Source organism: Asterias amurensis, chromosome 16 (genome assembly GCF_032118995.1).
Source record: "Asterias amurensis chromosome 16, ASM3211899v1".
NCBI lineage: Eukaryota > Metazoa > Echinodermata > Asteroidea > Forcipulatida > Asteriidae > Asterias > Asterias amurensis.
The window spans coordinates 10,543,289-10,558,937 of NC_092663.1; the positions used below are offsets into that span (position 1 = coordinate 10,543,289).

The 15,649-nt window shown below is 39.0% G+C and overlaps 1 protein-coding gene across 2 annotated transcripts in view; it reads right to left on the reverse strand.

The window, feature by feature from the left end:
- Nucleotides 1-15,649, reverse strand: part of LOC139949260 (uncharacterized) — a 136,837-nt gene that overhangs the window by 107,362 nt on the left and 13,826 nt on the right. For both annotated transcript variants that reach the window (XM_071947657.1, XM_071947655.1), the window contains exons 6-10: nucleotides 12,890-13,215; nucleotides 6,788-6,874; nucleotides 4,951-6,232; nucleotides 4,302-4,436; nucleotides 71-183 (exon numbers count right to left, since the gene is read on the reverse strand). In XM_071947657.1, coding sequence (XP_071803758.1) covers nucleotides 71-183; nucleotides 4,302-4,436; nucleotides 4,951-6,232; nucleotides 6,788-6,874; nucleotides 12,890-13,215 — 1,943 coding nt within the window. The remainder of the gene's footprint in view (nucleotides 1-70; nucleotides 184-4,301; nucleotides 4,437-4,950; nucleotides 6,233-6,787; nucleotides 6,875-12,889; nucleotides 13,216-15,649) is intronic.

Below are 15,649 nucleotides of genomic sequence, written 5' to 3' on the forward strand. Positions count from 1 at the left end.
AAAGAAAATCAGAAATTTGAATTATGAAATTAACACGAAAAAGAAATCAATTTAAAATGTTTCATCCTACCTGGAACGTCCAAGATGAAGGTTTTCCTGCCTCACCGAAGACAGCATAATCGAGGGAGTACAGTGACTGGGGAGGAGCTGATTCAGCCAAAATCTCAACATAGCTGGCATCAACTATGATGAAAGTGTACGGAAAAGAGAAAGTTACTACATTTTTGCGGTAACACCATGTGTATATCCACTTGCCTGGTAGATTATGTTCTTCTTAGAACTTGTCTTGTTTTGTTCTACTATTGGGGTGTAGATTTTTCGGATTTTGGCCGACTTCACTACTCCTGCGGAGTACATTTTTTAGAACTAGGGAGACTCTCTACTATCGTGCAGTAGACTTTTGGAATTCGAGAGACTTCCCTTGAAGGGACAGTTTATCAAAAATTAATCCGTGTGTGACACCAGTGGCAGACCTGGGGAGAGCAGAGTGTCACCTACATGTAGCTTTCCCTCCCCCCTCCACCCCCTCCCACATCCTTTCCTTGTTAGTGTCACCGAAGCCAACACCCAAAGCCACCAGTTTGGACAAAGTCAATCTTTGCTTGACACCAGTGCCAGACCTAGGGAAATCAGAAGGGTGAGTGCCACCCACCTTTCCCCCTCCAACTCTCCCCAAACCTGAGTTAATCAGTGGCTATGACTATCACTGATACATCTTTACTAAAAGCAATGTCACTGAAGCCAACAGCCAAAGTCACCCAGTTTAGACAAAAGTGAATCTTTGTGACACCAGGCGCAGACCTAGGGGTTAAAGAGAGGGAACACCAACTAGCAAACCCCTCCCCCATCCCCCACCCTTCAATTGTCAGCGGCTATGACTACCACTGGATTGCTGATCTCTTCTTAAGCAATGTCACTAAAGCCAAAAGCCAAAGTCACCCAGTTTAGACAAAAGTGAATGTTTGTGACACCAGGCGCAGACCTTGGGTGTGCAGCTTCCCCTCCCCCATCCCCCACCCTTCAATTGTCAGTGGCTATGAATATCGCTGCATTGCTGATCTTTACTTAAGCAATGTCACTGAAGCCAACAGCGAAAGCCCCCCAGTTTAAACGAAAGTTAATCTTCGTTTAGACACCAGTGCCACACCTGGGGAGGGCAGAGAAAGAGTAACAAAAATAGCTCCCCGTCTCCGATCCTCCCTCACCCTTCCACCCTTGTAAGTGGCTATGACTATCGCTGCATCGTTGCTACATGTATCTTTACTTCAGCAATGTCCCTGAAGCCAACAGCCAAAGCCACCCAGTTTAAACAAAAGTTAACCTTTGTTTAGACACCAGTGCCAGACCTGGGGAGGGCAGAGAAAGAGTAACACAAATAGCTCCCCGTCTCCGATCCTCCCTCACCCTTTCACCCTTGTAAGTGGCTATGACTATCGCTGCATCGTTGCTACATGTATCTTTACTTCAGCAATGTCCCTGAAGCCAACAGCCAAAGCCACCCAGTTTAAACAAAAGTTAACCTTTGTTTAGACACCAGTGCCAGACCTGGGGAGGGCAGAGAAAGAGTAACACAAATAGCTCCCCGTCTCCGATCCTCCCTCACCCTTTCACCCTTGTAAGTGGCTATGACTATCGCTACATAGTTGCTACATACATACATCCTTCAGAGTAATGTCCATGAAGAAAACATGCACAGCCACCCGGTTAGGACAAGGGCTAAACCCAGAATACAAAAGACAAATATATCATCTGGGAACCGACCCCCACAAAGTCCCACCCCTTCTCCTCCCCAACCTGACCCCCTCTCAAGTTCCCTGACTGGTTTCATTGTCTGGCAACAAACAAACCTCTTCAGACTAATTAATCACAAAGGAATTATTTGTCTTAACCCCAGCCAGACACAATTGATCAATCAAAGAGAATTTAATGACTCACTGCCAACAACACTGGCGTGCCGGTTACCATTTTAAGAAAGTTGAAAAGTGCACAGACTTTGCACGCGATGGAGCTTGCTGGCTAGACAATAGAACAACCCTAATCAGGGCCTAATTTCATAGAGATTCTAAGCACAAAAATTTGCTTAGCATGAAATTTCATCCTTGATAAAAACAGGATTACCAACAAAATTTCCGTTTGTTACATGGTGCTTGTTACTGGTATTTTAGCTGTTGTTTGCCTATCGTATAAATCATGTGGAAAATTGGTTGGTAATCCTGTTTTTATCAAGGGAGAAATTTCATGCTAAGCAAAGTTGCTTGCTTAGCAGCGCTATGAAATTGGGCCAAGGGCTCGAAATTAACACTGGATTGCAGGTCCGAGGCCAATGGTTATAGCGTCGAGCCAGTAACCTCGAGACCGCACAAGTCCAACAGTTGTGTGTTTTTCAGATGAATAATATTGCTTCATTGTGTAAATACTACCTTTGTGAAAAATGGTTTCCTATGATTCTGATGAACATCATTAAACTATAACATTTTGAGTTAAAAAATCACTGCCGTCACATGGATTTTCCAAAAAAAATTGAGCCCTGGTAGTGAACAGCTTCTTAAATCTCATAGTCGAAACAATAGGTCAGAGAAATTGAGGGAAAAAAACTTACTTTGTATCACTTTAATTATCAACCACATTCTTTTTCTTTTTTTTGAGGGGGGGGGGGGTTTAGGTAGGATTTTAAACCTTGCATGGCGTAAGTTTAACAAGTCATGTATGTGATTACAACATTTGAAAATCTCTTCATCTCTTATGAGTAGAGTGTAAGTTTGATTATGTTAAGAAACATCTTTTTTGTTTAACGGCATTAAAAACACGCTTTTTGGTGCTTTCCTGTAGTCACTTTAAAGACATAACCTCTGTTAAACACTGTCTCACGTGCCAGCACCAAAACAAATATCAAACCTAGACACCCGTATGTCTGAATGTCACTTGGTCCACTCAACATGTGGAGACCAATTTGACAGACGACCAGTATCTTTGAAACCACATGGAAATGTTGAGAACACACAATGTGTAAATACATCAGGGATATGGTAGGCTGTTGAGAAGGGGAAAAAATGAACTCTGAGCGCAAAGCGCGAAAGCATGGTGCTCGAAAGCTTGCGAGCGTGTATCCCACTAATAACATTAATCTTTCGTTTTGAAAGCCCTACTCTTCAACCTGGGGCGTTATTATATGGTTATATCTCCATTTCTTTAAGAATTTGATCTCAATTTTTGTTTATATTGTTAAAAACAATGGGGGATAAAAAAATGGAATTTCCTTTTTTGGGGGGGGGGGGCGCAAACAAAATTTATTTCTGTTTAAAAAGGAGAAATCACATCCCTGATACATGAACACAAAGGGGAAAATAGAACAAAACTGGAAACAAAATAACTTAATAAAACATGCCCTTTATGAGAACGCAATATTCTTCTAAAAATAGGCTTGGGGATGGTAAATGTAGAGGCATTGGATGATGAGAATATAGGCTGTTCCAGGGCGATGTAGCAACTAATTGAATCTTCAGATGTTCCTATTGTGGAAGGGGGATGGATGTCGGGTTAAGAGGGGTTGGGTAAGAACTCAAGGTGAGAAGTTTACCTGACTAGGGTGAATTCTTATCAATATTAGGAGAAATGTGATTTGGCAATTCCGCTTTTTTGTTTTTCAACCTCCTCCCAAAAAGACAAATAAAATAACTAAATGCTTCCATATTTGTTTTTGTAGCACACAGACAGGCAGCAGAATGGAAATATAAAGAGCAGAATCATTTCTTCATGGTATTCATTCAATCATTCGATCAATCTATCATTTTATAACACCCCTTACAAATATTCTGCCTTCTCATTGGTTTAGAGCGTGTCACATGACATGTCTTAGTTTTGCTAGACGACGGCTGTGTGATAGTGCATCGGTTTGCCGTGTGCTAGTCCGAAGACTATCACACGGGGTGCAGTACCCAGACGTCTGTTGCGTGTACGAGGATGATACATTAATAGTCCAATTTCGGACTGCACGACACTACATGCAGCACAGTAAAAGTTTTTGCAATCTGTATTCGCGTCGTCCGTGGGTGGTAGCATTCAGGTCTGTAACTTAATAGTACAGTATTTAGAAATGTTTGGGGTGTTATAAAACAAATATTGACTGCTTTTACTCGTGCAATGGTTAAAACTATTCAGGAGTCATAGTTTTAACCATAGCACTCGAAGCAGTCAATATTTGTATACTATCATTCAATCATTCTATCATTTAATCATTCTTTCGTTCAATCAATCAATCAATCAATCAATCAATCGATCAATCAAAAGCCTTTTGACCATACCTTGATTACTGGCTTGAACAGAGACTATCTCTGGCATTAAGCATGCAGGCAAGACTAAGACGGGGCTGGCACTAGTTGTATTGGTCCCTCTGGTGAACCACGTGTACATCACATCGGTACGGTTGGCTATTTCACCTTCAAAAGGAAAGGAAGAAAATCAATCCAAGACACTTAGCCTTTTTAAGATAAGGTGGACACCATAGCTGTGCACTGCTTAGTTTGGTTCGTGTGTGTACATGTACAACCAAATAGTTAACAGCATATCAAACAATGGTTTAGGGGGGTTCATTAAAACTTTCTTGCTGTGTCTGTTTAATCATGTTTTGAATATCTTCTCTGGAATACTAGTGAGATTGGATCTCTTGTCTGATTTTGTCAAAATTATACACCATGGAGAAAAGAAAACACACACTTGAACAAATTGGTTTTTAAAAGCTCACCTCAAAATCTGAAACCTTTCTCTTTTTAAATTGACTCTTCCTTCCATGCCAAGATGCAATGGTTTTTATTTTAAATACAGGTGATAACAATAATAAAGTGTGTGTTTTGTTGTATTAAATGCCACGTATAAGGGCAAACATTAATTTAAATGTATTTCACTTAAATTTTGTTTAAACTAATTATTTGTTGAATTTACATTAAAACTTACCATTCAGCCTCGCAAGTAAAACCATCTGCCCATTCCCGGGATAAAACTCCTGAATGGAGACGGCGTCAATGCTTTCCTGAATAACCAATCCGACAGACTCGCTCTCTGAAGAGACGTTGTTGCTGGCCACAACAGTAGCAAGGAGGACTCCAGGGCTACTCAAGATGAACTCCAAGATGTAGATTTGGTTCTCTTCGATGTACCGAACTTGCGGAGTCACAGGGCCTCGAGGAGTGTCAATGGTGAACATCACTTGTGTTCCTTGAAGAAGAGTGACATTGATGAGTGATGGGGAGCCCAGTAAGGTTGGGCTGTTGCTGAAGAGACTGAGGCCCACAATTGGGTCCTGAATGAGAATCGCCTTTGAGAGGTAAGCGGTTTGAGAGCTGATGAGATTGCTAGCAGCGACACTTACATTATTGTTCATGCCACTTGTTAGGTACGTGTGGTTGACATGAGAGATGGGGACTCCATTCACAAGGCTGTCAACTTGTTCTGTGGTACCTAGGAGATCTGAGAAGGACCACGTAAATTGGACATCGCTTCCTGTTCCCATGGAGGCTGTGAATTGAACGGTGGTGCCTGTTGCTAGTATCCCACCGCTGCCACCATCCAGGACAAGACCACTGATGGCCTCATGAACAGCGACATTAGTCTGCACATGGGATGTGCTCACTAGATTAGAGGCAGTCACCTCTACCACATACTCTCCCGGCTCTGTGAAGTTATGCAGACACATTTCCTGGCAGTTCGGATTCAAAGTCATATCCGTCGAGGACAGCGTCCACACATATGACATGTTAGCAGTCACAATAGGGGCTTGTAAGCTTAAGTTTGCTATAGTGTTGGTCGCATACACCTGTAGTGTTTCAATCTCGACGGGTCCAAGCTCCTCTTGTACTACAACAGCCGAATCCAATCTTGCCGAGCCAACACTTTCACTAGTCCACTTCTGGAAGACTTCAGTCTCGACTATGAACACACCAGACTCCCTGTACTTGTGGCTCAGAGAGACGAACAGAGTGCAACCCTCTCCATAACTTGCGATCAGATGAAGATGGGCATTTCCCTCATCACCGACCGTGATGAACGTGTCGTTGACATCGTACATGCTGTGGTTGTACACCGACCCGTCGCCGAAGTCTACCTGCAGGAGCACCTGTTGTCTCGCTGTTGCTACCATGTTGATGAGTAACCCCACGCTGCTGTTCACTTTGTTTATGAAGGCAGAGCTAGTCGCTAGTGACATGGTCAGATTGGTTACCTCACGCTTTACTACCACCTGTCATATAATGAGGAAACGCCATTGTTAAACAAATCATTCATCATTTACCACAAACAAAAAAGGCACTGGACGCTTTTGGTAAATACTCAAAATAATTGTTAGCAATTTACTTGGTAACAAGCAATGGAGAGCTGTTGATAGTATAAAACATTGTGAGAAAGGGCTCCCTCTGTAGTACAGTTTTTGAGAAGAGGTCATTTTTCTCACTCGTATATTAAAAGCCTTCAGGACTAAAGCCTTTTTAGGCATCTAAAAGCACAACATTTTGTGCAACCGTGGTGTTTTTTCTTTCAATATATAAATAATAATGTTAAACATTTCCAGTGCGTCATGTCTGTCAATGATGACACTCCTGGTGCAAAAAGCAAGAGCTCTGCTAATACACAACGACACAAGACTTCCAGAAGTTTGAAGGCTATTTTTCCGAAATAGATATGTTTGGAGATGATTTTTGAATTTGGAACAAGTATCTGCTTTTCTGAGTTGAAGTGGGACGCTGTTCCAAAGAGATGCTTTTGCACTTTTTTCCAAATTTTCTCAATGCTAACTTACCACATGTAATGTCTTCTGAACACTCCCAAGGTAGTTAGAGACATTCACATAGACATTGAACAGACCCTCTGTTGTAAAATTGTGAACCTATAAAGGAAAAATGAAATAACATAATATTTTGCAAATGAGCATCAGACAAGTTATAAAAAACTTTACTGCATCATTTAATTGTGTCAGTCCAAAAATTTGTATACAATTTACAAATTTATATTCATAAAAAAACTGTCTCTGTCATAAAAATGCAACACACGTACAGAGCTCAAAGGCGTCGGAAAGCGGATAAGTTTTACAAAGTTTCTTACTTTACATGTATTACGCCTTTTAACCAAAAAGGCATTTGTAAATGGGAATAAAAGAGTAGTGACTCGTTCCTAAACTGCCGTTTAACTGAGCCCGCCAGTTTTAAACGGCAGTTTAAGAACTCTAGCTACCCTTTCATTCCCTTGTTATAGCACTAAGAATCAAGCCAACTCAAAATACAATTAAACTTGATGCTTTGGAGTATTTCTTAACAATTCAATTACATAATTATCCTATGTTTGTTCAACAAATTTGCTTTTATATTGTCATTCATATAAGTATCCATATTGAATAATTCTTTTTTACCCATACACCGATGTGTGTTAGCACTGTATACTCAGTACTTTCCTGAGTCCTGTGAAAAAATATCACAGGCATGTTACTCGGGTGGGATTCGAACCCACGACCCTTGCAATTCTAGAGCAGTGTCTTACCAACTAGACTACCGAGGTTGCCCAGTAGCTAGAGGCAGTTCGAATCCTATGTTTTGGCAGCGGGTACCACAACGATATAATAGATGTTAAATTTGCATCGGGGATAAAGACATCTATTATACCCATATTGAACTTTGACGTACTTTAACTAATTTATTCTTTGCCAATAAATCTTGGTGGTTGGCATCAACAATTGTGCTGTATGCAGCTACAAAATAATAATGTGTTGTTTACAGTCACAAAATAATAATGTGTTGTTTACAGTCACAAAATAATAATGTGTTGTTTACAGTCACAAAATAATAATGTGTTGTTTACAGTCACAAAATAATAATGTGTTGTTTACAGTCACAAAATAATAATGTGTTGTTTACAGTCACAAAATAATAATGTGCTGTTTACAGTCACAAAATAACGAAGGGCTCAGAACCAAACTCAAGACATTTTGTGCCATTGACATCTTGCCAAGAAAACTTGTTTTGGGGTAAACCACAAAGTGTGGCTTGGGGCCCATAACAAGTGTGAGTGACATGCACCATTAACAGCAAAACCAACACAACAGAAACTGAACAATAAATCAAGAAACTAGAACTTTCTTTTTACCTGGCTAGAGTTGTGACAATAGGGTCAAATGGACAAACCACAGGGTCATCTAGGGTTTTTAAACCAAATTACAGCCCAAGCAAGTGTATGTACACTTTATTGAAGTTCTACTCCAATTCATCCACTTTCTAACTCATCCACTTAATACAATCCTATAAGCTAAAGAAGTACTCCCAGCCAATTTTCTATACCTTCAACCCAGGTTAATAGGCAGGACAGTTCTTTTCAGAACTGAGAAGTCCCTCGAAAAATCTGATAAATCTACTACACGAAAGAAGAATATACCAAGACAGTTCTCTAAAGAACAAACTCTACATGGCAAGTAGATACACACATGGTGTTTATCCGCAGAACTAAATATATATCAGAGATGGTAAATTTGCATCGGGAATAAAATATATTAATTTTGGTTTTTAATACACCAATGTGTGTTAGCACTGTATACTCAGTACTTTCCTGAGTCCTGTGAAAAAATATCACAGGCATGTTACTCGGATGGGATTTGAACCCACGAACCTTGCAATTCTAGAGCAGTGTCTTACCAACTAGACTAATGAGGTTGCCCGGTAGCTAGAGGCAGTTCGAATTCTATGTTTGGCAGGGGATACCGCACTCTATAAGAGATGTTAAATTTGCATCGGGCATAAAGAATATTAATTTTGGTTTTTACCCATACACCGATGTGTGTTAGCACTGTATACTCAGTACTTTCCCAAGTCCTGTGAAAAAAAATATCACAGGCATGTTACTCACAATCATGCCTAAAACATTTTTCAGACACTTCTTCAACCCTGTCCTACTCTAACAGTCTGAAGACCTCAGAAGTCAAAATTCCAGAGGTAACATTTGGGCACCTTGGGCTCCTATAAATAGCAGAGGATAACAATCAATTCCACAACCCCAATCACAATCATTGAGTGATTTAGGAGCTCAAGCCCACTTCAAAAAATCGGCCAATAGGTAATTTTGCTTGACACTTTTTTGTTTGCCAAGCAAAGGTTTTCAGGGGACAAGAGCAGCCATGAGTATGATAAGGTGTTGTTTTAGTTGGTAACTGCTAACTCCTGTGCTTACCAATTTTGTTTGCTAAGCAACTCTATGCAATTGGATCCAGGTGTTAAGAATTATGACTTGTTTTGTAAGGATCTAAAGGTATAATTTCACAATGTTACATTTTTAAGGGGGGGTGTTTATTGTAATGGTGAAATATTTTCTGTCCACAGATTTGACAAAAAGGTCAGGATGAAGTTAATTTGTTTGACTACATGTAGTCCTACATAAAGGGACTACATTTGGTAATCACTCTTAAAATATAATGACAAAAAAGACTGCTTTAGAAGCCTAAACTACAGCATCTTTTGATAGTATAAAGCATTTTGAGCAATATTTCACTTTGAAATTACGTGGTAATAAATGTCCCAAAGTTTAATCCGAGCGTCTCAGATTGTGCATTCCTATTATGGATTATTTTTCCTGCATGGACATTTTCGCTCCTGATTTGTTGGCAATACCTCAAAAACATGACTACATGTACCTCGTGAAATGAAACTTTCACATTTTTTATAGGCCTTGTTGTGTGTACATCTAATTATACATTCTTACCTGGTTTTTGGAGCCATAAAGGCAGTGGAGACTATTGGTAATTATTCAAAATAATTATTAGCATAAAACCTTACTTGGTAACGAGCAATGGGGAGAGGTTGATAGTATAAAATGGTGTAAGAATTGGCTCCCTCTGAAATGACGTAGTTTTCACAAATTTGATTTCAATACCTCAGATTTAGAATTTGAGGTCACGAAATGAAGCATCCGAATGCACACAACTTCGTGTGACAAGGGTGTTTTTTCTTTCTTCATTATCCCGCAACTTTGACGACCGATTGAGCTCAAATTTTCACAGGTTTGTTATTTGATGCATGTGTTGAGATACACCAAGTGAGGAGACTGGTCTTTGACAATTACCAATAGTGTCCACTGTATTTAATGCCACAGTAAGATACTGTAGCATTCAAACAATCGAATGGCTCCAAAAACCAAAGGTTAGAAAAATTTGACTTTTTGAATTTGTGTCTATAAAAAAAAATGTTTATGGACTGTGTTTTTGACCAAAGCCACATCTTTTAGTTTAGCATTTACTTTGAAGTCAGCTCTTCCATCATAACCTAGAGACAAAGAATAATGTGTAGGCCTACAGCATGGTTTACAACAAAATACTTCAAAGTCCTTCAAAATTAACAACAGCCCTGGCCTAAAAACTTTGGCGCTCTTTGTCTTAAACCAGATCAGCTTTCTTCCAAGATAAGACCATTCTGCAACAGAGACAGTTGGTCTGATAGTTTAAAGGCCAAGTAGAGGTCTTTATATGTTTTGGTTTTGAAAACATCTAAATGTTTCAATCATATAGACGATGTGACCTATGTTTACATTCAAACTGCCCTCTGTTGACAAAACACTGTATACGTCATGTTTTGCCAAGCAAAAAGACGCGTAGTCATGGTAAGATGGCATACACTTTCTAGCTGGCTGCCAAAACACAAAGGTTTTGCCCGGCGGTATGCGCGCGAATCATGTTATGGTTTTCGAGTGGCGTCAGAGGTCACATCGTCTATATAACTGTAGATATTAGAATCAAACTAACCCATGACAACATTTTAAAAGGTTGTATTTGAGATATCGCCAAAAATCCGGAGTGAATATGTCCACGCAGGAAGACATAGGAATATACATAGGTCTTTCTTTCATTCAAACTTTGGGGGATAAGAAGTGATATATTTGTCTTTAACTGCAGTGCTTCAAAGTATAATATAAAAAATCTCAAAATGCAATAATTATACTTTACAAAGCTGCTTACCCCAAAAGTTTTTATCGACATTAATTTCATTACCAAACATAGGCCTACAGACCCTTTTTAATTGTGGGTGGGGGGAATTATCAGTTTCAATCAGATTAAGTCATTAGTAACCAGAACCAGTCTCCCTGAGAAATATTACTGTCAAACATTGAAAATAGCATTAATTTAAGACCCTCAAAATGACATTTGCTTATTTCGATTTGCTCACTGCAGATATGAAAATGCCTCAAATCTAGGCATGACATTTGTTCCCTGGGGGAAAAAACCAGTATGACATTGTTTCCTTCCTCCATGGTTTTATTTAATCCAAGGGCTGCCCTACATGTACTGTTACATGTTGAAGGGTTAAGTAGAATTTTCAGGCTACTAAAATCACAGTTTTCAAATGTTTCCAAGGGCAAACATAAGAAATCAGTATAAAGTAGGAAGAACATTATGCCAGCGAATCCCTGACAAAACATGAACCATTTAAGTTGTTCTATTAAAATGTGAGCACTAATGTGTTTCTTATGTTGGATCATGGGGTTTGTAGAAAACTAGAGAAGTAAATTCATTTACCCTAAAATTACACAAGTAATGTACACACTGTGTACTTGCCCTTTAACTGGGACAGATAACTACGTCCAGACCACAGACCATTGGGTTCTTATAACCTCAGGACACACTCAGCATTGGTTTATAAAATACAAAAAATCTAAAACCGCAACAGGGAAAAGCCGGCACTTTCTTATGAAGGAATTCACAATAAATAACATCCACTTTCTTTCACCACATAAAGTGCTTCAAACTGAAATGACCATGACAGCAATAAAAACCATATGTTTGCACAAAAAGGATTGATGTATAGGCATGTACATGTACAACATGTAGGCCTGCTCTATTCTAAACACATCTTATACATGAGATTTCATCAATGTGAAATTTCCTGGAAAATTAAGTCTCTCGTTATTCTAGACCCAGGGCCTCCCAGATGTTTAAATTCAGGAGGCTTACAAACTCTACCACCAGAATACAAAATACTTTCGTTGATTGCTTTATTATTTATTTCTTCTAATGAAGGTATAGAAATTTGAGAAAATCATGAGAACCCCTTTGTGCCTGATGTTTTAAGACTGAGTAAAAGATCTCGACAACAGTCTGGCCCTAGTTTCATAGAGCTGCTTTATTTCTACTAATCAGAAATGAGCAGGATACCAGTCACAAATTGTACATGCGACATTGTAGTTTGGCTAGAAACCTTATTATGATGATAAGCGTAATTTTGTTGTGCTTAGCTATTTTTATTAAATTTGTCCATGGTCACAACCAAAATTTTCATAGTTGACAGGACTGGAACTTCATCTCTGAAAATGATGAAAGGGCAAGGCTATTTTCATTTCGCAAAGGGCACTTCCATTTGGGAAATCTTAAAGTCTATGGGAAACTTTTGAAGGGCACCAAGCCCAAGACCTGGGCCCAATTTCATAGAGCTGCTTAAGCAAAAAAAATTGCTTAAGCAAAAAAATATTTGCTTTGTAAAATCAGATTACCGGCTAAGACTCCACTCAAATGTTATGCTAAGTAAACAACAGCTAAATATTAGTCACAAGCAATGTACATGGCATGACATTTTTGCCAGTAACATGTGTAAAATAGCCAAGCTATTTTCGTGCTTAAGCAATTTTTGTTTGCTTAAGCAGCTCTATGAAATTGGGCCCTGCAGGTGCAACAAAGAACATGGTCTCCGTGGCCTGCATGTAATTCCAGGGGTCGATTTCACAAAGCGTTAGGACTAGTCCTAGGAGATATTAAAAAAGTATGGCTAGTCCTAAGTTAGGACGAGACGAGTCTAACTCGTCCTAACTCGAGATAAGACTAGTCTTAACTCTTTGTGAAATTCACCCCAGGCCTGTAGTGATTACAAGACCAACCTACCTGGCTATCCTGCATGCATGCAATCCCTTCACATTCAGGCTCCTCCAAATAGCGTTCAGTAACATTCACCACGCCACCCTCATCAAACATCCAAACAAACGTCAGGTTGATGCCAAAGGCCACAGACGCCTGGAACTCCACCTCCTCCCCAACAAAGACCGAGACTGCCGGCAAGGAGATCGCTGATGCCTCCTCGATTGGGACGCAAGATGGGCCATCACCCTGGACGGGCCGCAGGATGATCTGGAGGTCGGCTGGAAGAGGTTGAACCACAGAGATGCTGGTGGTTCGATGGAGTCTGGATATGGGGTTGCTGACATCCACATCTATTCAGATATACAAAAATATCATACTTGTAAACAACAGTAATTACACTTGATTGATTAATTTGTGTCCAAATGTAGAACCAGGGGTTCGATTGAGGTCGGAAAGTTTCTGTTTTCTGTCTTTAAATGACATCCAAAGACACAAAGGTTTAGTAGGATAGAAATTATGATCCTACGATCATTTTATTACGCCTCATTTGAGGGTTCTTGACACTTGAAAGTTGCTTAATACAATCGCACTTATTGAAGTTAAAATCTTTTTTTTTTTTAAATGGCAGATAACAACACCACAGCTTCCTAACCTGAATAAAAAGTATACTTTTACAAAATGTACATAATAACCATGACAACACCCTTAATAAATTGCCCAATGCCCCCCCCCCCAAATGTCCCCCATTTTTCTGTATTACTTTAACATAACAATAAGCTGGCATTTACAAAGCACCTTTTCCAGAGGTTACAAAGCACTAGGATGAGTCCAACACAAATGTTTGTTAAATACAAAATAAATAGGGCCTATAAATCATACCACACAAATTTCTAAAATTAAAACTGAGTTTTGATTTTCAGTTATTTGCTTTGACCCACCCACCCACAATTTCAGGAATTTTTTTTTTTTAAGTTTTAAACATTGACTGTTCTGAATGGCCCCAAAGGATTAGGCTTTTTGCGAGATACTTGTACCAAAGTTTGAAAATACATGTAGCTGGGAGGGGAAAACTTCCAACATCTATCCAGGTTTACTGACCGCCAACAGCAGCCACCCAACAGTGAAGGAATTAGCAGGGGGGAAATTTCAGCAAATTTGCGACAATTTCATGCGGGGCGCTAGGCACGGTAGGCAATCCCAGTTGGCATTGCAAAAATGTATTCAAAATAACACGCACGGGCAATCAAATTGTCTGAAATGATCAGATGTAATCCAAACTGCAATGAAACATGATAGTTTTTCAGTACTGGAAACAGGGATCAAGTTTTCAAATAGATCAGTTTGAAGAAAGTTGGTTTTACAGAGCCTCAAGTAGTGAAAACCTAAACATGTTGTACATATTTAACATCTTTAAAGATTTTATGGAGAGTCTCGGTCTTCAGAAGTTTTAAAACATGGCCTTCACATTTCAATCATCTTTGTACCTGATTTCATAACACAAGATTCACTTAGGCCGAGTAAAAAAAGAAACTTGTTTAGCGTCCCAGCCCGCTTCCTTTTAAAAGCAGTGGACACTATTGGTGATTACTCAAAATAATTATATAAAACCTTTCTTGATTACTAGTAATGGGGAGAGGTTGATAGTATAAAACATTATGAGAAATAGCTCCCTCTGAAGTGACGTAGTTTTCAAGAGAGAAGTAAGTTTCCGCGAATTTGATTTCGAGACCTCAAGTTTAGAAATTGAGGTCTCGAAATCAAGCATCAGAAAGCACACAACTTCGTGTGACAAGGGTGTTTTTATTTCATTATTATCTCGCAACTTCGACGACCGATTGAGCTCAAATTTTCACAGGTTTGTTATTTTATGCATAGATATGTTGAGATATGCCAATTGTGAAGACTAGTCTTTGACAATTACCAATAGTGTCCACTGTCTTTAAGAGGGCACCTCCTTTTTTTTCTCTCTTTTTTTTTATGCATGTATACATTTTTTTAAATGTTAATGATTTTTTTTTTTAATATGAAAAAAGGGTTACTTTAACTGATCTCAACTAAAACAATCTGAATGTCTTGTCTGAATGTCGTTTCCAAAATGTTTCATTTATATATTGTGTGTTTGAGCAGTACAAAAAACCAATGGATATTTGATATTTTAAAAAGAATGGCGGCCATCTTGAAATAAAAAAAATATATAAAAAGTCCCTCCTCCTTCCTTTTTTTGAGAAACCTGGACGCTAAACATGTTGGTTTTGTTTAACTCAGTCTTGTTTCTTTTTTTAAAGTGCTCAGTTGTTTCTAGTGGAAGATGCCAGACTTAAGGTTAATGTGACTTCATATGAAAACAATGGTTTTATTTTACAAGTTAACTGTGAAACTCTATTTCTAAGGCTTTTGGTTTTTTTTTAAACTAACAATGAGAGTAGCATCACATAATTAGAAAACAGACTTAACAAAAAGCTTTTTTAATTGTATATGAGTTTTTAAACTGTTCTTGAATATATGCCAAGTGAGTTTGAAATACCACAAGTAGGATTTTTTCCCCATTTTGAATTTTGTCTTGTAACAAATTGTTGGTCCACTACCAATTTTGAGCAACAAGCCCAGCAGTCTTCTGAGTTTTGTTCCCCCCAAGTAAACGATTTGAAGAGAGTATGGTCCGATTTCCAAGGTGGCTGTATATTGTGTTTGATCACGCTGGGCACTACCCAGATTGAGTTACAAGTACGCCACAAGAAAGTTGGTTTTACAGAGCCTCAAGTAGTGAAAACCTAAACATGTTGT